The sequence below is a fragment of the Excalfactoria chinensis genome, chromosome 1, assembly GCF_039878825.1.
Source record: "Excalfactoria chinensis isolate bCotChi1 chromosome 1, bCotChi1.hap2, whole genome shotgun sequence".
NCBI lineage: Eukaryota > Metazoa > Chordata > Aves > Galliformes > Phasianidae > Excalfactoria > Excalfactoria chinensis.
The window spans coordinates 147422435-147444995 of record NC_092825.1 but is presented as its reverse complement, the minus strand read 5'-3'; the positions used below and the strand labels follow the sequence as shown (position 1 = coordinate 147444995).

The 22561-nt window shown below is 34.3% G+C and overlaps 1 protein-coding gene across 7 annotated transcripts in view; it reads right to left on the bottom strand.

The window, feature by feature from the left end:
* Window positions 1-22561, bottom strand: part of DACH1 (dachshund family transcription factor 1) — a 350269-nt gene that overhangs the window by 180930 nt on the left and 146778 nt on the right. For all 7 annotated transcript variants that reach the window (XM_072354869.1, XM_072354896.1, XM_072354906.1 and 4 more), the window contains exon 2: window positions 20648-20763. In XM_072354869.1, the coding sequence (XP_072210970.1) occupies window positions 20648-20763 (116 nt within the window). The remainder of the gene's footprint in view (window positions 1-20647; window positions 20764-22561) is intronic.

Here is a 22561-nt window from a genome sequence, read left to right as displayed (position 1 = left end):
TAATATTTCTATTGATTTCAGTCTGTTAAAATAATGAAACTAGATTACGCAAATCAATTCTTGGAATATAACACAAAAGCATGTATTATTTGCTTTGCACCTTCAATACACACTTTTAAAGTGAGATTGACTGCAACTGTTTTAGACTGTAGCTAAAAACAAGCACTAATTTTCTCTAAGTGCGCCTAAAAAAAGTCCTATAGTATTTTTCCTGCTCTCTTACGGTTGTCAGGCTTAAAAGTCTTTTAACTACCTTACAAACAGCTTTCTAACATGATTAATTATTTAAGATCCTAGCTCTTACATCATTACATCTGCAAGGAGAGGAGGCGTTTCGATAGCAGGATCTACCATTAAGGACAATTAGACAGAGGTCTGTTTCCTTTCACTCACAAGGTAAACTAAGAAAACACTGTAAAACAGTCAAGAACACAGAGTTTCTGGTAATGTCTTCCTAGTTATACCTAAATAAATATTTCAAAGTATAACAAAAGCTAAGACATTGGTTTTTCAGGCTGTCAGGCATGGTATTTATTTCCAGAGAAAGAAATGTGCTCTTCTGTGTTTTTAGAATTATTTCTGCTCCAGATGGGAATCAGACTATAATCTTGAAATTACACTGCTATAAAAACATTTCAAAGATTAATTTTGTCCACTATCACTGTTCCAGTCATTAAAATACAACATTTTTGAGAACATATGTTACAAAATGAGTGGTGATCCAGGACATGGAGTGCAAGCAAATCTGCAAAGCACAAAGCCTGTATTCAAAACGGAACTGTGAAGTAAAGACAAATTTGCATTGTGGATACAATAAAAACTGTAAATCAGTTCTTTAAAACAGAAGACAACAGTCTGAGCCAAGAGCTGCAGGCATAACTTCCTAGCTGGGTTTACGGAATGCTATAGATTTCCATACTGGCATAGCAAGTTAAAGACCTGCAATAGAGATTCACACACCACTGTTGTTACCAGTAGGTAATTACACAACAGTATTTCTAATGATGGAGTCCCAAAGCAATGCTTCTTCTCTTCCCAGTGGAAAATATCTTCTGAAGGAAAGAGTGGCTGTGGGATTCAATAGGAGGGAAAACACATACCATAAAATATAATTAAAAATTGTGGAGGCTGCCTATGACAAGAATAACCATAAAAAACAGATACAAACCAGCTGGCTGCTAACAACTCCTAAGTTATAAAAATCTTAAACCTGCTGTAAAGCACTCAATTCGATTTACATAACCACAGAGCTGACATTCCTTTTAGTCTCCTCTGCTGGGGCTTATTTTGACATGTTTTAAGGCAGCATAAAAAGCAACTGTGAAAAGAAGACATGTATCATCTTACATAAAAATTCATTCTAGTCTTAAGATCGGACTTACACACTTAATCCCAGTGACTTTATTGAAACTGCAAAGTATCTTCAACGGCCACTGGTAATTCAATTTTTTAACATTACTCCTTTAGTGCTCCTATTTTTGATAATGTTGATACTGTGTATACACACAAACAAACTAAACTATACATCAATGGATGCTTAAGTTTCAGTATTAATGTGCAAAGGATTAGCTCTAGCAGCTCTAGCACTGCACATTTAGTCTTAAGATTATGTTGCTCAAAACTGTGATCAGCCTTTGCTTAAGAGAAAAGCATTCCTTAGGAATGTAATGATGCAGACAGTGTTTTACACGACTAACACAGCTTGCTGTAGGGAATTAAAATAAACAAAATAAAATAAAATCAATCTTACATTGAGTGAAGTTTTGATGTATAAGTGCTGGCAGCTTACATTGCCCAGAGCACAGAATGAGTTTTGCCATTTAATAATTTGCTTGATTCACTGTGCTGCCTCATGCAGGGCATTTTATGCCTGATTTATGTTTAATCGAGTCACCTGCTTAATGTTAAGGAGGGTCACAGTTAGATAGAAGGGTTATGACCATACAGGGCTTTCAACATCTCCCAGTTCGACATAAGAAATGGGTGTAAGTGTTAGAGGTCAACCTTTTTCTTTTATTTTTATTTAATGTTCTCTATGGAATATTGCATAAAACATTAATGTACCACAAAACCAATTTGATTCCCTTTAGAAACACAGTAGGTAAATATGGATTAGGAAATTCAAAACAATGACAAAATAAAATAACAGCTATTATATACAGAATATATATATATATGTTATCATCTATATGCGAATTTCTTTTATAACTGTACAGCCTTACACAAACATGTTTATAACTTTTCCTTTCAATAGACAATCCAATTAAATCTGGTGTTTATGGAAATAAAATAAAAAATAAAAATAAAGATTAAAAAAACTTCCAGTATAATATCAGGACTTACATTTCATATGGAGCATTCATCCTTTTAGAGGTATATAACATTATTATTAAGGCATTAAGATTACCAGCATCTTCCTTTTGACAATACTATGAAAAATTACATCCAGGGAATAATTTAATAAATATTATTAAATGTGGTCAAGTACTACAGATTGGAGAACTCAGACACATCTGGTATTTATAAATATTTCTGATTATCTTTCTATTACAGCATGCTGAAAATTACTGTGGACATAACACATTTTGAGATTAAAGTCCTCCCACACAGCACTGGAAAAAAATACCAAAAAAGCATTTCTTGTGCCAAGTAAGATATTTAAATACTGTATTTAAATACTTTTTTTTTTTTTTTTAAGGCGGAAATACCACAACTAGCAATGGAAGATGGAATTCAGCACTTAACGGTATGAATAACTTCATTTAGTCCATGTTGATTTAAAAAGACATTCTTTTGTTTGTTGTGTTTGTTTTGGGAAGTGTGTGTTTTTTAGATGAAACTGTTAGGAGTTATTTGCATTGTGTGATTGTGTGCATATGTGCTAAAAGAATGTGGCAATTGCATGGTAGCTTTAGCAAATCACTATAGCAGAATTTTGAGTTTCTCCTTGTTTATAGCAGTGGAGGACTACTCTTGGAATAAAAGTAAAACTAGAGATCCTATTAGAATTAACATCTAGAAACACCAGGTATTTGCATGTTTAAATAGTATCTACAGTATCATCACATATGCAGACTTATCAGCTTTTTAAGTGCATTGAAAGTGATATGTACAAACATGACATACACCTAGTTACCGTAAGCCAGTAACAAACAGTTCATTGCGAATCAAGATGAGTATCAGAGGTTTCAATCCTTGACTAAAATGTGGTTTTACTACCTGTTAAATTGCACATGTGTAATACACAACATAGAATCACAGAATGGTTTTGTTTGGAAGATCATCTAATTCCAACCCTCTACTATAGGCAAGGACCCATCCAGCCTGGTCTTGAATGCTTCCAGGGAGGGGGCATTCACAACCTCTCTGAGCAACCTGTTCCAGTGTCTCACCACCCTCACAGTAAAGAATTTCTTCCTAATATCTAGTCTAAATCTGCCCTCATCCAGTTTAAAACCACTTCTCCTTGTTCTGTCACTACACGTCCTTGTAAAAAGTCTCTCCCCAACATGTCATGCAAATGTTCAAAAAAGTTCTTATTACTATACTCAAAATATATTAAGCTTCTTCAAACACTTAAAACATATCAACTACTTCCACGGATTTATCTAATGGACAATATCAGACATAGTTCTGAATTCACACTTTAAAATAATTTACCTACAGCTTCACTCATCTAATTTATCATTAACCTTCTAAAGTCTGCGTTTTTAGTCCAAACTCTTCATTTAGGTTGCCTGTAGGGAGTGAAGACACACAGGCATCTCCTGAGGGTGATTCACGTGGTCTTACAGAGTAATGTATCACTCTCTAAAAATGTCTCTTTCCACTGGCTATGAAAGGAGATGAATTGCTAAGATTTCAAGATCTATACTTCAGATATTAACTTCTGGCAGATGATTCTCCTCCCTTAAAGGTAACTTCTTAGGGAAAGCAAGTTACTTCCCTTGGACTGTTAAAACATAATGAAGATATTTACCTGGATGAATCCACTACTCTGGAATTCTAATTCTATATATATACTTCCTATAAAGCTAGTTTCATATTCATAAGGAATTACTGCACAATTGTTTCAACATCCTCTAAGCTTACATTATTAATAAAGATATTTTTAAAAGTTAACAACATTTTAGACATTAATATCTCAGCAAAATACACATCAAGATACATTGTTTGCAGTTTAAAAAATAAAGCTTCATTTCTGTTAGACATTCTTTTTATTCCTCTTTTTTTCACTTTTTCATTCTATTTGCACACTATTTCTATTAATATTTCAAAAAACAAATATTTTGCCTATTTAAACAAGTCCATCAAAGCTAGAAAGCAGCAATAAGCACACAGACATAAGAAAATTGCCTGATGGCAATCATTATGCCATTGAAAAAACTCATGTCCTTAAATACTCCAGTGGCAGAACACACAGGAATTATTCTGGAGCAATTAAAAACTATAGAATCTTCTGCAGAATATACTTCTAGCATTTTTTTATACTGTATATATATACGTATATATACCAATACTGCAGTTAATGCAACTGTCTGTAGAAGCAGACTGATGACTAGATGTCCTGTTTATTATCTCCAGATTGTTTTGCACCTCCTAGAGATACTGTTGTACAAAACAGAATAAAATTCACTTTGAATTCTATTAGTTCTCTCATGAGCTACTATTTTCTTTCAATACTTTGTGAGTTATTTTTTTCCCTTGATCCACTTGCTCTTAAAATCAAGTTAGGGAGGCAAATTGATTTAACAATATTGATATTCACCTTTTAATCAAAAACTAGATTTAATGTCAGTGCACACAGTGCCAAAAAATACCGATCATCTAATTAATTGGGTCATGATAAAACCTCACCAATATTAGCATTAACTGGGTAATCAGTAGGATGCCTGAAAACATTCAGTGTTTGGTCCCACAAGTTATTGCCAAATCCTGAAGGGCAGTAATCACAAAATCACAGAATCACATAATTGTTAGGGTTGGAAGGAACTTCTGAAGATCACCTGGCCCAAACTCTGCTCCAGCACGGACACTCAGAGCAGGGTGCCCAGAACCACACACAGGTGGCACTTGGAGGTCTCCAAGGAGGAAACTCCTACAGCCTCTCAGGATAGCTTGTGCCAGTGATCTGTCACCTGCACAGCAGTGCTTCCTAGCATGGAAGGTCGAGGCTGGTCTCTTTTCGGTAGTGCATGAGGACAGGACTAGGGGTAATGGGCTGAAACTTCAGCATAGGAAGTTCCACATGAATGTGTACAAGAACTTCTTTAAGCTGAGGGTGATGGAGCACTGAAACAGGCTGCCCAGGGAGGTGGTGGAGTCTCCTTCTCTGGAGATATTCAAGACCCGCCTGGACGCCTACCTGTGTGACATGGTGTAGGAAGCCTGCTTTGGCAGGGGGGTTGGACTCGATGATCTCTAGAGGTCCCTTCCAACCCCTACAATTCTGTGATTCTGTGATTCTGTGATTCTGTGATTCTGTGATTCAGGGGCAGCTTCTTGTGTTCCTGTTTGTGCCCACTGCCTCTTGTCCTGGTACTGGGTATCACTGAAAAGAGCCTGGCTCTGTCCTCAGTGTACTGTCCCTACAAGTATTTAAACACAAGGACAAGATCTTTGCAAAGTCTTCTCTTTTCCAGGCTGAAGAGTCCCAGTTCTCTCAGCCTTTCCTCAACAGGAGATGTTCCAGTGAATAAGCTGCACAATACTACTTCAGCAAGTGTCCAAGCAAGTTTGAGTTATTACAGAATCCAACATATCACTGAAAGTGGCTGGCACAACAGAGAAGAGAATTTGTGCTTTTTATTACTGTACAGTTAAACTTGGAAATATGAACACATTAGAGCATATGGAGACTCACAAACATGCTCAGAAATACGTATTTCTGTTCAGTTGAATAAACTTAAAGGGATGATACTCAGCAGTCATTATGGACCTATTTATTTCATTTAGTGGAGCGTAATACCGAGATGTCTGAATTAGCATGTTCACATGGTGCATGCACCACACAGAGGAACCTAAGCTCTTTTGCCATGTTATAACAGTGACTCATCCTGGCTGAAAGTGACTAATCTCTTTTGTACTGTACATGTGCTCTTAATTCCACCTTACAGTGGTGGTAGACAAAAAATGTAGGAATATCTGAAAATATTTTCAACTCTGAAGAGAACTTAATAAATCAGCTTCCCCTATGCTGCTGGCTTCTAGAACAGACTGACATGGTGTTAATATCTGTGCCCAGAGAGCTCTCTTCTCACCATCTCCCATTACAGAGCATATTCCATATGAGAAAAAAATAATAAAATAGCAGAGGGTAGCAGGAAAATACAAAGTGAGTTAGCAAGGAATACTGAATGCCCATTGGGCATACTGGTGAGAATAATGGAAACCTAGTTCTATAAACGTGCTGGAAATTGATGTTAAGACAAAGGAAAAGCAAAATGATATTAAAAATACTTGGAAAGCTTTTCCTTAAAGTTGTAAATTTTAAAGGAGCTGTGAATTATTATTATTATTATTTTTTATAAATGACCTTTAATAGCACAGGCTGAGTGAACAGTCCTTTTGGACCCCATAAATGGAAAATAAGATTTTCATGGTATGATAAAAGAATAACTCTCCATTTTGTAGGTATTTTTTCAGCCATTTTAATATTGGAAAAAAAAAAAAAAAAAAAAAAAAAAGTTCATTATTTATTTATTTGGCAGTTGTTTTAAGAAGCTTTGCTGGTGAGCTATCTACAAGATTTTTCAATATATGAAAGAAATACACTGCAATTCAAAATTATTACACTGTCTTAAAGAACTAGATGCTGGTAAACATCAAGAAGTTGTGAAAAAAAGGAAGGTAGGAATTGAAGTTTTTTTTTTAGACATTTGGCATCATGGACATTATCACAAGCAAACAAAGTTAGAAAAAATAATGGGCAGTATTAGCATGGGAAATCTCTTGCAAGTTATCTATCCATAAATGCTCAGTTGTTCATTTTTCTTTGAAAGGACATTACCTAATGGGATTCTCCCTAGATTTCCTGGATTAGCTACATCTGATGGTTTAATGGTTGGTCAACATCTTAAGGAGAAATAATAAATTTGTTGAGTGCAGTGCATCAACATTAAGGAGTCTGCATGAAACCCACAATCTGGCCAAAAGCACATTAAAAAGCAAATGCAGTAGGTGAAATTAAATTGAGCTTTAATTTTGCTTTGTGTTTCTACATCTGTTGAAAAATTAACAACTTTGTTAAGAAGAAGGAAATTTTAAAGGGAAAAAATCAGATGAACCTCAAAAACACTCATTTTTGAAAAATGGAATGAAGAGGTTTGCATATATTTATAAGACAGAGAGATGGGCAAAAATTAGTGACCTAGTCAGAACTATCTAATGTAATGAGGAAGGATTATATTACATATCATGATACCAATATCCCTGCATACAGAAAATACATGCCATGTTACAACCCTGAAAATCTTTCACTTCTCTGGAAAAGATCCTGAACTGGATATTATGTACGATAAAGTGACATTTAAATTCAGAAATAAAGAGAGCAGAAACCATACCAAAGCAAGAAATATAAATGAAACAATTATACTGTAAACTCTGTTAGAAAGAATCACTCTAAGTAACTGTAGGAACAACACTACACAAAAAGTGAGATGGAACTAAGCAGTGCATGAAATGTTAGCATTTAGTGACAGAAGATAAAATGAGGAGCCTTCTACTGGGAGCAGGCCTCAGATGGAACTGTGTTAAATGAATAACTACAATTAAGTCATGAATAATGCTAGAAGAATCAATGAAGCAGATTCAAATACAATTCCAAAAGACAGCTTCATCTTAGAAGTTATATAAACAGTACTGAATTATACAGGGGAATAAAGAAAGATGGCAAGACAGATAGAAAAAGCCTAGGTCCTACTTTATACCTGGTCTACATGCTGAATTTATTAAGTTCTTTGACTAATTAATAGGAACTACAGTCCAAAAATAAATAAATATTCTACAAAATTACATTATTACTTCAAATACATAATACTGAGACTCTTTTTAACTTTTGAACTATTAGTATATTGGCCAAAGAAATTCTGTGAAACTCTTGCTGGTCAGATAGATAGAAAAAGGGAATTTAATATACTGAATAAGTAAAGGAAAATGTCCCAGGGAGAATCTTAAGATCAATTACTCCTTCCATCATGAAAGAATAAATAAAATACATCTGGATATTTTAAAAAGATAGAAAAAAAAGTAGATCATATATATTTCAAACTTCATGCCAACCATTAAACTGTAAATCTAGAACCAGCAAAATTTCCACTGCTCATTAAGAAAAGTGTCTTGGATTGGATCAAGAGTTTCATACTTGGTCCACCTACCATTTTATGGGGGTGCTGACAGTATCAGTTGAAAATGGCACAAAATTGAGTTCCCAGACTTTTCTTCATATTGAGTAAGATAGCATCATAAAAAATACTATAATAATGCAAACACTACTGATACAATAAAGACAGAAACTAACAATTATAAAGTAATGTAAAAGCTAACTTTTTGTTATTATTATTATGCATTATAAAGATGGAAATCTGCTAGGAAAAACAAAAAACAAAAAAGAAAGAACAGACATGATGGATTATCCGTAACTTAAGACTGAGACACTAATAGCAAAAGGACCGTACTGACATAACTGTTGGTTGCATGATGTCTTTTTCCACAAAAATAAATGAATAAAAAATAAAATATCTGTCTCCATATGCATAAAATCACCTAGTATTTTCTTTGAACATTCAAGTGGATGTGAATATGGTAAGTATCTCATACTTAGACTGAGTGTTTCTTTTTGCATATAATGAACTGTACATACACATAGGCATGTGTCTTTCTTTCTTCTTCATCACCAGAAAATTAACCTGAGGCTTCCAGAGCAGAAGGAAAAAAAATAAAAATAAAATAAAAAAAGGAAGGTAAAGGCAGATCAAAAATACATTTCAAAGATCAAGAACTTTCTCCAGGAGTAAAGAAAAAGCAATTAAAGAATCCAAAAAAAGTTATCCTGCAAGAGATTTTAATGAGAAAATGCTTCCATCTTTAACACTCGTAGGACAAATGGTATCCAGCTATTGAGCAAAAGGTGGATAAACTAAGTCGTTTATACTTAAAACAGCATTTCTGTACAAGCATTTTAATTGGTTTCAGATGCCCTCAGATCTTAACAGTAGTTAACTTCATTCAGTAGACATGAATAAGAGGTTGTGTTCCAAAAGCTTGTTAATTTTTTGCCAGCTATGGCACTTGGTCCAATAAAATATAAAACTGCCACAGAAACTTTGCCACCAGTTTATTTAAAATAACATATTATAAATCCAGCAGGTGAAATTTTCATCTTTGAAAAAAATTTCATCTTTGAAAAAAACAATAATTTAACAGCTTGTCTGTAAAATGTAATCTGTAGAATTCTTACAACAGTAATCCCAGCTTCTAAGTAAATCGAGATTCGCGAATCCAAATGATCTGTGATTTGGTTTTACAACCAACTGCAACTCCATTTGCCTAAATGTCATTATCAGTCATACTGTGACAATGTCTCCATTTCTTATTAGCTATTTCCCATTCTGTTTCCACACAGACCTATAGATTTCATCTATAAAAGAACACTGAACAGGGTTAGAATGGAGGTTGCACCATTCGCACCAAACAATTATTATCATGTAGGTCTCTATGAAAGTAATAAATAGGTGCTGGAGTCATCGACCCTGGGAGTGTTCAAGGAATGACTGAATGTTGTGTTGAGGGACATGGTTTAGTGGGAGCTATTGGTAATAGGTGAACAGTTGGACTGGATGAACTTTTAGGTCTTTTCCAACCTTGGTGATTCTATAATTCTATACCTCCTATTTATCTCCATGGAAAATACGGCAGCTACTAAGAGCACAAGAACACTATCTGTCAGAAACATTCTCAGCTACAAAACACTAAGTTTTAAAAATAGCCACCTCTGATAGTGGTGCAAGGTCTTGAACCTTGGTTGCAGCAACTTCCACTACCAATCCAAGCTGGGAGATAAAAGTATGAAAGGATTGCTTTTCACATAACTGTTGTCACTGCTGAAACATACCATCCCCTGCCTCACTATGCTCATAACCACTGCTTGGTCTTTGGAAGAATTCTGCAAGAGTCGAGGAATATTAGTGGTTGCACTTTTTTCCTCATAGAGGAATTCAGTGACACACCTTTGCTCCATACGCACTCCCATGTCAGACACCATTTTGTCAGACTGCCCCTCTGATGCCTTCTGTCACACAGCAACAACATGTAACAATATTGGTGGGAACGTTCAACCTTTGCTGCCCTACAAGCATTCACCTCTGACGTTGTGGGCCAACATAATAACATAGGAGGCATTACTTTTGAAGCAGACCTTGTACTTATTAACACACATCTTATGTTTTTAGCTCATGCCAGGATAATTTTTTTCAAAAAGGAGCTGCGGAAAGTTACAGAAAAATAACTGGCCAGAAATTTTTCCTCACTAGAAGATGTAGATGAATATTTGTATAGGTTGAGGGACATTTGAAAGAGTGCAGACTCCTGCCTGTAAGCTGCGGCACACAAATCTGCCCTCCAAGCCACAGAACAACTCTGAACTGCTCTAGTTATTATGTAGATGCAGCCATGAAAGTCATACTATTTACAGAAAAAGTAGCTTAATTAGCATCCACATTATGTCCTTGTGTAAGTCTTTTTATATAAAATTTTAGCTCAGGTGAAAATACGAATTATTTTGAAGGGAAATGTAATTAATTTTATATCAATATATTCTTATGGTTGCATTTAAAATAAAAAGTAAAATAAAAAATAAAAAAAAAAAAAACACCTTAATTCATAATGAATTATTCCATATCCCACAAAAAATGATTATTATGTTGCTATTTACTATAGAGGCAAGAGTGTTGTACTTTCACCTCTAGGAGTACACTGTCCTCAGTGTGTCTCATGTCTGTTTACATGAGACCTCAGAAGCCAAATATATTTTGAGTTTTCAATATAGGAAAAATATTACTTTAAGAATTGTTTTGTCACACTGTGACTGAGTGCACAGGAACCACTGTTTTCTTCCACTTAGATGAAATATTAATCTACTACAATCTTTTGAGATACTTTTCAAAACAAATGTACTGATTCACAACAAATAACCCTTCTCCTCTCACTCACACTGAATACCAACGAGATGTTGAAAACTTTTTGTCTTTGTCTGTGTTGTGAGTCTGATATTTGCAAAAAGAATGTACTGTTGTGACACATAAAGTTGCCTGGTACAAATACTGAATTTCTCATAATATAGTCCTTTTATTTTCATATTTACATCCATTTATTAAGCATAGAGGAAAAAAACGTTTGCACTGCATTAAGCAACATTTCTCATCATTTGAAGTCCAACAGTGACATTACAGAGTCAATATTGTAATAAAGCAAGTATTTCTGGGCCTTCTTGTGGTGGATTGATACATTGTAACATGTGTATTAAATAATTAGTCATCCTTGACCCACACCATTCTATGATCCAAACCATTCTATGACTGTGCTCTTAGCACAGCATGATGAATAAAAGTAAAAGGAAACTTAGTAGATGCATTTGTGCAAATTGCACTGACTGTAACTTGTTCTTATTTCTCTAAGTCAATTTAAATTGATTCATTGCAATTAAGACTGGTTTGAAAGGAGATGCTTTAAGAGCTACTTGTTCATACCTAAAAACGTATCAGAGAAACACATTAAATTCTTATGTATTCCTACTTTTGACAGAGGACAAACCATGTAAACAATTATACAAATAAAGAAACAAGGTAACTTCGTCACCTCTCAATATTCAGGTAGTAATAGGTAACCGCAAACAAACTAAGTGGTATTACGCTTAATAAGTTGGTTATATTGATTTATAAGGAACTTTGTCTTCCCCTTTCACAGTTACTGTCACACACACATACACTCACTCATCTTCTGCACTCTTCCTATCCCTTTCCAATTTTCTCACTTTTTCCTTTTCAGATGTTTCAGTGTCTCAAGCACAGAGCAGCTGACTGATAAGGTAACATACCTACGTATTTCTGTATCTTGAACAATAATGTAATGTCCTCCTACCTAAATAAAGTATGAAACTAAAACAAACAGCTTGACTTTTCATAAACTGCAAGCACTGGAGTCAGCACCCTGAGCAGCAATTGACTATCATTTTATATTAGCAACATGCTTCACTAGTACATCTTACAATGTGGTTCATTTCATATCACAGCGTTGTTCTAACACAAATATTCTCCGATTTCTTGCCAAGAAGAAAAACATTAAGCTACTTGCACATAGTTTGGAACCAAGCTCATGCAACAATCCTGTCTTGAAATTCTTATCCCAGGACTTGAATCAGAACCTCCTTCCTCTTAAAAAACACCTTGTCCCAGTTAAGACAAATCTGTGATATCTCTAATATATTGTGTAAGGCTACAACAGTAACAACAATAGAGTGCACTGTGAGCAACTGATATTCATTATCATTCTTATTGTATGCTATCATGCTATACAAAATTCATGCAGTCAGAGTTATTAGGGTCTTAAGGGCAACTCATAGTGACTGGTTCTCCTTGCAAAAAATGACAGTCTGTTTTTGTGTTTTTGTTGTCTGAAAAGCTGGGTATGACATGATCATTAGATGAAGTTGGCAAAGACAGATTACTTAAAATAAATCTTGATAAAATTAATTAATACATTTCTCAGCTCATTATTTTTTCCTTTGTTTGTTTAGTCATCTAAAGCTGTTCAGATGTAATGATGCTTGCTTGCATACTTTTCTTGAAGAACTTGAGTTAATTCCTAAGTTCACTTGCTTCCTAAATCATATAACAAAAAGGTCTGTGTTACCTGACATCTTTTCTGGGTATTGCCTTTATATTTCATGAGACCTTGTATGAGACCTTGAAAACTGCTCAGCAGATATTATTCTTAACCCAGAGACAACTACATTTTTAAAAAATGCAAAAAAAAAAAAACAAACCACCAAGGTAAATATACTAAGCTACAGTTTCTTCCTGTACTATGGAGAATCTCCAAATATAGTAAAATGAAATTGTAATATTTATAAATTTATAAATGAATTTATAAATTATTTGTAATTTATAAATTCAAAGTCATCTTTTATTGAATGCAGTACATAGTACTGGATGCAGGTCATATATAAACAAGGAGAAAAAAAAATCATTTGCCTTTCTTAGATCATGTAGGGCAAGGATGTAAGTGTAATTCTACAGAAAAGAAGACAGACATCTTAATAGAATTCAAGAACTTAAATGTTGATGTGATGATACAGAACTATACTTTGAAATGTGATAAAATTAAGATCTGAACCAAATCTTGCTAACTTGCTCTAGCAATCAGTAACATTCAGTTCAGAGACTATGATATTATCACTGTGATATTATGCCAAATTCAGTAGATCAGCTTCACTTCTACTAGTAGGGTTTAATAAAACACTATGTTCTTGATGTTTAAAATGGCAATGCAGTGTTTGCTCTGTAAAGATTAGCTTCTGAAATGACTGAGTATCAAATTATTTTTGATGAACATTCTTTTTAAAAATCAAGAGCTTGACTGAAAAAAATATCATGTTAATGATAAGAAAAATCACCAACACGAGTGCATGATTATCTTGGTATTTTGCCATTTGAAGACATTGCCTGAAATATGAACTACAATACAATCTCAGTATTTACAACTATTTATAAGCTTCCATTCAGAACAGTTTTATCTTACAAAACAATCAGTGTACTCTGCAGTACTTATCTATTCAGTTACCTTTTCATTTCAATTATAAACAATAGTAATTTGGAATAAAGAATGTTAGAATAATGACTAGTAAACAGTTCCATTATCAGATCCAAATTTAGTCACTGATAACTGTGATATGCCTGCCTTCAAGAATGAGATTGTAATTGCTTTCTTTTAGCTTTTTATTTTGTTTTGGTGTGCCCATTTGTTTTATGGGAAACAATGACAGTAAAATATCTTCTCTGGAAAAGCTATGAGTGTTTTGTTTTCCAAGATGTTTCTCCAAGATGTTTTACAATTTGAAACACGAAACTGGAATTTGGATGAGGGTCACATCAGAGGTGTGTTTTTTTACTTATCATACTAAACTGACTTGGGAAAGCTGTAAATTATCTTAAAACCAAGACACATTACTAGAGAGTTGCTTTACTAATATCTTTGAACAGTTTACCATCACTGGATAAGATCAACTGTGATACTACATAGCCATCACAGAAATCCCTTCATAAAGGGGATTTCACAAACCAGTAATGTTACATCCTTAGTCCTCAGAATGTAAAATAATCCTGATTCAGGAAGAAACCAAGAAATCTTATTATTTTTCCACTAAAAAAGTAATAAATCTTTGCACATCACGATGTAATAGTAAATGAGCGGTCATAAAATGAAAGTGGAAGAGAGGATTCACTAGCTTACAGCTGTGCTGGAAAATAACTTCGCTTCTCAGTTCCTTCTCATGTACTTTGAGTGCTACTGCATATCTGGCTATTCACACTGCCTAAATGTTTCAACACAGTTTCTTTTGAAGTGAACCAACTTTTTCCCTTTGAATCAAAAAAGCTGGGAGGATTTCTGGAAACAGTTCAATCCAGGGACTTTTCTCAATAGTCACTGGTGAACACCCATGAGGTCTGACTCTCTGAATTACATGGTATAATACTGTAAAATGTGCAAGTTCTTATTGATTATAAGTTTGTAGTGAAAAGGCTTACAATCGTGCAAGTAACTCTTGGTGTTAAAAAGATTTCATGACTAAATACAACTATGGTTTACAACAAGCCTAAGTTTTCAAAACCTTCTCATGCTTAGAAATGCCTAAAAATAAAATACTTATTGCTATAGGTGAATGTGGTTAAATGGCTTCAGGTTCAGAGACAGCTGTAACATGCCTGATTGGAAATCTTCCTTACATTTGCCTTCACTAAGCCATGAGGTCAAATCCTAGTTTCTTACAAAGCGTTCCTGAATTCAGTGACTGTTACGGGGATCCTGAAGCATATTCTTGCATTGTATTTTCTGCTCACATGCTATACTGCATCTCATTTTATCATCATGTTTCATTTCAAATGAAAACAGAACAGCAAAATAGCAAAAGTAAAGAATGAATTTACATATACTAGTGTATACAGCTAAACACTGAAACTCCCACTGTGTTATGTATTCATATTTCCTTATCTGCTGAAACAGTTCCATTTAATTTTGAGATGTTATAAAATGTGTAGCTGAATGGAAAACAGCTTCACTATTAACTAGTGAGTCACTGGAATTAAACTAGTGAGCTTACAGAGTGATTTTCAACTTGTTATCTCCTGAGAAACTAGAAGATAGCTCATCATTTAAAGGAATGATAATATGGCAAAATTATGACAGTGTTTTCAAAAGAGGACAGGTGGCCTGAATTAAGCCTCAATTAAGATATTTAAATTATGAAATACTACATTTACAGAGTATAGTCAGTATATCTTCCCACCAATACATCAACTAGTGAACAGGATAGAAGCTTTCACATTAATTATAATGACTACTTCATTAACGGAAGTGCAAAAATGTTTGTGTAATCTGATCCAATTTATTGAATTAGATTACAGTTTATCAGTCTGAAAGCAGTGTCCTTCCTTGTTTTTGCAATATGTTAGTTTATCCTTAACAGATAAACAGCACATCGTACAACAATACTAGTCAAAAACAGTGTTCATGTTAAAAAGGACCAAACACTAACAATCAGAACACTGAGTTAAGACATTTTAAATGTCTTTTAAAAGAAATATGGGATAGTCACTCAACTTTAACGATTCAACGATGTTTTAATCAATACAGTATTGCCAAATGTGTGGACAGCATCAAATAAGTAACTGAACAAAAGGTTTGCTCCTCAAGAGCACCAATTACTTTTTTTTTTATTATTATTATTATTTTTATTATTATTTTTTTTAATTCTAGCTCCTGCAATACTCTCAGAAACCATCTCAACTCACTTGTCTGATTTAAATGCACTCTTAAGACATCGCGGGACTAATGACTAATAAAGAAAGACTCCAAACTACAGACTTTGTGTCCTGGTGGCATCAAATATGATGTGAGTATAATAACAATGATGATTATATTTTAAGCTTTTTTTTTTTAGTTCTGCCAAATACAACATTAAATAGCTGTGAGCCAGTGAATATGGAATTATTTAATTATTTTCTTAATGTTTCTTTAATTGCCAAATAATTCCATTTTCTGTTTTAGTAGAAGTATTGTCACACAACCAACAGCTGTGTAAGTGAACGACCTTTGTCCCCCACCCTGAAATGATCCATACAAAACTTTTCAACTCTCACTTTATCCTAGCCCTCCATAAAAATTATTTTGTATCTCAGAGAGTTCTGTACGGGATGGAAACTGAAGCGTACTTTTACTGACTGAGGTCAAAGGGAAAGACAGAAAGTAAGGATGAGATTAGAAATGACATTTCAAGATTATGAAGATTACTTAAGAGAAAAGAACAAAAGCACTGAAAGTAGGAAAGTAGTTATAATTTAAATAAATATTTCAAAGGTGGCTTAATATCTCCACAGTGGAAAAGAAGGGTTTGGTATCAAATGTGGAATAAGTGGGTAGAAGTACTTGTCACATAAAGCGAATCTGTTCAAGATGATAATGGCAGTAAAAATAATAATAACTACCGATATTAATTTCACATAAAGTTAACGAAGTTATAAATTGAACATGGCAAGTGCTTTGAAATTTCTGGACAAAGAGAAAGCTATATACATATATGAAAATAGTATTCTTATCATCCCCTGTAATAATGACTTCCTAAAGCACTACGAATTCACATTTTATCACTGAAAGATGTGGTTTCTGAAATATACGAGAGCCTTACAGTTACTTTTTTTTCATTACTTAGTCGTTACAGTTTCAGGCCAAATTGTGGAAAAACTGAGTCCAAAACTCAAATGTAAAATATCTAAGAATAATTTCAAAAATTCTTAATATGAAAAATGAAGAGAATAGCTTTTTAACAATGATGTGAAAATAATAGAAACATCATTTTGCCTGTCATATAACAGTTGCAGAAAAAAATATGCAGGGCACAATGTATATCACACACAAAACTCATAAGCTATTCCATTTCAGCTTTACAAAATCCGTAAGGACATTGGTCAACAAAAAATCTGCAATATGCAGAGGTATGTGGGCCTAAGTTAACTATGATGAACCATCTATTTTGAAACAGCTTCAAAGCAGTCTCTAGATAAGCCTATCTGACCCTACGCTGGACTCTTCTACTGACTGTATATCCAGCTGCATTCATAACAGGCCCAGCAGATTTTAATTCTCTGGAGAGCTCAAGAAAATCTTAATTTACCATTATTACACATTTCTCATTTTTGCCACAACCTCAAGTCTCTAAATACATTTCTAAAACAAATTCTTTCTAAGTGACAATGTAACCTCCTCTGTGTGTGTTTTTGTAATTAGGCCAGTAATAGAATACAGTTTCAAGGGATCCTAAAATTGGCCTCCTGAAAAAATATGCAATTATGAATTTTCATGAGAAATCTCAACAAACAATTCTGTACCAATACTATCTGCATACATAAGTGAAGGACACAAAAACAGCTCCTTTGGAAGCTAGAATTTTTAGATTTAAATGCATACTTGCGTATCGTGCAGAAATTATTTTATTTTTTATTTTTTAAGGGGGAGAAATTTCCCTGTAAAAATCACACATAAGTTCCTAGTATACTGAAAAGATCTGTGTTTCTTGAAGAACACTAAATAGCATATAATTGTGTGTGTGATCACAGATACTTTCGTAGGCTGGAAGGAAACTTGGTTATTACAGAAGAAAACTTAATATTATACAAGAAAACTTAAAAAGGAGGATTTTTTACCAAAATAATAATAAAAAAGACAGAGAGAAAATGAAATCTATAACAACTTGCAACTTGAATATCTTTTTTGGAGCTGGATTCTAATTTAAACTTTAATTTCTCAAACAAGGAGACATCGTAGGGCTACAAAGGCAATTCTGGGAATGGGGTGCTATGCACAAAGAGAGGTTCAGAGAACCAGGGCTGTTCAGCTCCAAGAAGGCTTAAGGGATTGTTATGTGTATGAATACCTGATGGGGAGCAGTAAAGATGATGGAGCCAGGCTCTTCTCAGTGTTACCCAGTGATTTTGGCAAGGGACACAACGAAATACAGGAAATCTCATTGAAAAGTAAAAAAAAAAAAAAAAAATTATCTATACCAATTGTCTTTAATTCTGAATTATTTTCTTCTTTTTTAGTCATCATTTTAGAAGGATCTACATCTGTTTCCATGGGCAATATTCTAAGAAACTGAATCTGTACTGTGTATTTATCATTAACTGATTATGACCAACCCTTCAGGACTAGGGAGGGACTGGATACTTTAGGCATGAGTTGTGGCTTTAAGCTGCTTCCTTATCAGATTAAATGGTTCTGCTGACAAGGTGAGGATTATTTTCTATCTTATCTTCCTCGTTTTGGCCAGCTTATTTTATTGTGTGCCTCCGGTGGCGCAGCGGTAGAATTCCCGTCTGCAACACCAGGGGGCCCGGGTTCGAATCCCCCCCTGTGGAGCAGGGGGTAGAAGTGCCGCTCTGCTACACAGAGGGCTCGAATCCCGGGAGTTGGACTCGATGATCTCTAAGGTCCCTTCCAACTCGCACAATACTATGATGATACTATGATATGATTTCTCTCTGCATTCTTTCCTGCCAGCTCATTTTTTTTTGGTATTTTGCTGTCTTACTTCCCCCCCAAATTTTTATTTTTCATTGCAATTTATTATCTCTTCCACATAAATATGGATACCTATACCATAAAATTTCTGTTCTTTTCCCACACACAACCTATCTCCTATTTTCTTATTCAGTTCTACACTGCACCTGTTCTCTCTCCTATAACAGACTTTATCCTGTAGTTCTTAAAGTTTTTCTTAATTGCTTTTCTTTTTCTTTTTTTTTTTTTTTTTTCTCTATTTTTTTTCTTTAATTTTTCTGGTGTCACAAAAGTCCAGATTGCCCCTCTAAGTACTAATTGCAAGACACCATCACATGTTCACCAACACTTCCCATCTTCCTTCACTTTACAATGTTCTCTTATTTGTCAGACTCATCTGCCTGACTTCATTTCATTTTGCCATTCCTCTCGATCTTTAGTGTTTTAGAAAACTGTAAATATCTGTAATATCACATAGAGCAGTTATCCATCCAGAAAGGCAAGTGGCCTGGCTAAGCATTTGTCTATAGAGCTAAACCCTCTTCTTCTCCTTGCTTCTTGAGACAAGAAACTTGCTTTCAAATTGCCAACAGCTTCTGGTATGTGCTGTTTCCTGAGCTGTGAACTGTTCTGGAAAGCATTAATCAACTATGACCAAAACCATAACAATGATCATGCTCATACTTAAATAGAATCATAGAATCACAGAATTGCTAAGGGAGGAAAAGACCTTAAAGATCATCAAGTCCAACAAAGACCTAACCATACTAACCTAACAACCCACCGCTAAATCATGTCCATGAGCACCACATCCAAGTGGTTTCTAAACACATCCAGAGATGGTGACTCAATCACCTCCCTGGGAGCCTATTCCAGTGCTTAACAACCCTTTCAGTAAAGATTTTTTTCCTGAAAAAAAGTTTTCCCCAGGAAAACTTAAATAGACACATGATACACTCAGACATCCACCTGTTTATTCAATCTCCAATGTCTCCCAGCAATCCCGCTGCCTGCTTAGATCTGTCTAGGTCATTCTTTCCTCTGCTTTAGAGAACATCAGTGCTAGAGACCGAGCTGTGCAAACAAGTGGACAAGTGGAGAAGAAGTGGAAGCTCAGGTGAGTTTTGTAGAAGCAAGCAGGAGATTATAATTCAACTGTAATGTGAAAACAGAGAATGTAGTGGCAGGGTCAACAGATTGGCTGCTGGGTGCCTTCAGACGATTCTATTCAATTCCTGTCTGCAAAATACCCGTTCTTAATTTAATTCTAACTAGGAGCAAGGCACAGTTATAAGATGTTATAGTAACTTTCAAAAGAAAATAGTAGTTTGAGGAGATTGTTGCTGGACTTCAGCATAAAGTCTCTGGAGATGTATCAAAATTAGAATTTCAGGGTGAGAAATTAAGGAAGATATATATATAGCATGGAGTTATTTTAACTAATTCAGTTTCTTCAGGAAACTGTATTCATGATGATGTTATATAATCGAGCAAAGAAGAAAAAAAGATAGATGTTCTACTAAAAATGAATGGGGAGCCCCATTCATGATAGGTAAGGAAGTTCATACTTTGAAAGGTTTTTTGTTTATAAATAGTAAGGGGAAAATTATAAAGGATTATCATTTGCTGTCATTTGTATTTTAAAGTACCAAGCTGCCAAAATTTCTATTACATACATTTAGGTAGCAATAATGTTACATTACAGAACTCATTTATGAAATTAGGGTGCTGGTTTCCTAGACTGTTAATTTATTGGCAAGTGAATATAAGCCAAGTGTTCAAAAGACTGCTTGTGTCAAGGTACTTCTAGTAATCCTACCTGTTGGCGGGATGATTCCGGGAGACATTAGGCCTGGGACAGAATGTGGCATGATATGAGAATTCTCTGGGGACGTGACACTTTGAGTCCTCTTAGGAGGCCTTCCAGGTCTAGAACTGAAACAAACAAACAAAAAATTTTTACAATTAAGCTGTTGTCTTACACATCATTTCAAAGTTGTTTCAAGTGGTAACATGGACTGTAAATAAATTTGTTTCAAGGACGGTTGCTTTTGCAGTTAGATGTAATAGACTTCCATCACTAATTAGATTACATGCTGAATTCATTTTCCTCATTGAAGATCAGCCGCTCTTGATGCATAATTCATAGCGTGCACCTCGTTACCTGCTTCTTCATATTAATATCTATACACAGTTTGAATTGCCTCGTTTGCATATGCTAAAGTTCTGCATGCAGCCTTCAGCACGAAAATTATGCACTAACTTGTAATAATTATTACAGTCAGCCTGCTATTGATTTATGAGACTTTTAAAAACCAAATATGTGTAGTACTTGTAATGAATGATATTTTAAGGTTCTTCAGGAAATTAAAAGGCAATGGCTGCCTAAGGAAATGTTCTGCTTGTTTGATTTAATACTACAGTTAGCTGGGAGGTGGAATGAAAGAGTGATTCAGACCTATAGCACATTTTTCGATGATATGTTTTATTACTTTGCACTGCTAGCCTGATATCTAGATGATAAATGACAATACATATCTAATGTGTGAAAAGGTCTTGCAATTTCTTTATTTTTTGTCATTTAAAAGATAAGTCAAGTTATCATTTAACCCTTATTCTTTTTAAAGTGAAAATCTCACTAAGTCACCTTCTTTAAATATACTACTTTATGCCAGAAACGAATCAGATTTTTTTTGTAACATATTGTTAAGAAACTGCTGCCATAGCAGCTTACTTCTGTCCAGCATGTGAAAATAAAGGGCTTCACATTTAAACACTCCCTGTCTGTTAAATGCTCACATACACAACTTTCCATCTCCTAGACCCTGTAAGTAGCATACAAATTAGATACAGATTACAATAACAATACTTATTACCCACTTACATGCAAATATGTATCTGCTACATATAATGCATATCCAAAGGCCCTCATTCCTACGTATAGATCATAACAGGGTACTATTGCAATACCCTATACATGCTATTTAGAAAACAGTTGGATGACTTCTAAGAAAAAGATGATGCGATAAGCAATTGTAAGACATCGTATAAACCTACAGTTTGCCATACATCTGTGTGTAAAAAAATTAAAAAAAAAAAAAAGAAAAAAAAAAAAAGAAAAAAAAAAAAAAAGCTGTGGAATGTCTATCTCTTTATGTCTTTACACTAGCAAAGCTCTTATCAAAGATAATGGATTTTTAGCTATGCTGGAAGTGAGGTAGATAACAAAATACCTCTATTTTCTGTGCATATTACTTACTCTTGTGTTTAGAAATACCTCTCTTTTTGCAACTTCTACCTTTAATAAACCAAAAACAATCAAAGTATAGGGCATTTTCTTGGAGTTTAATGACTCAAGGTACTGAGTCATTAACCTTAACTGATCATTAATTCCCAACTTAATGTCCTGAGCTGAGGTCATTATCAAAATTATAAGCTCGATAATTTCTTTGATTGATTTGGGTCATTTCATTTTCCTTAATACAAACAAAATCATAGCATGTTCACAAGTACAAGAAAAAACAGTTGTCGAAAAATAATATTGTCTTATTTCAGCTCAGAGAACCAAATTTAGTGTCTTCATCTCCACTGAGATTTCCTTTGTAATTTACAATAAAAACAAACATACCATGAATGCACTCATAAAACTGATAAAAACTATCATAAAACTGATAAAAATTATGGACAAAAATGACCTGATGTAAATGAAATGTTTCTAATATATTCAAACGCA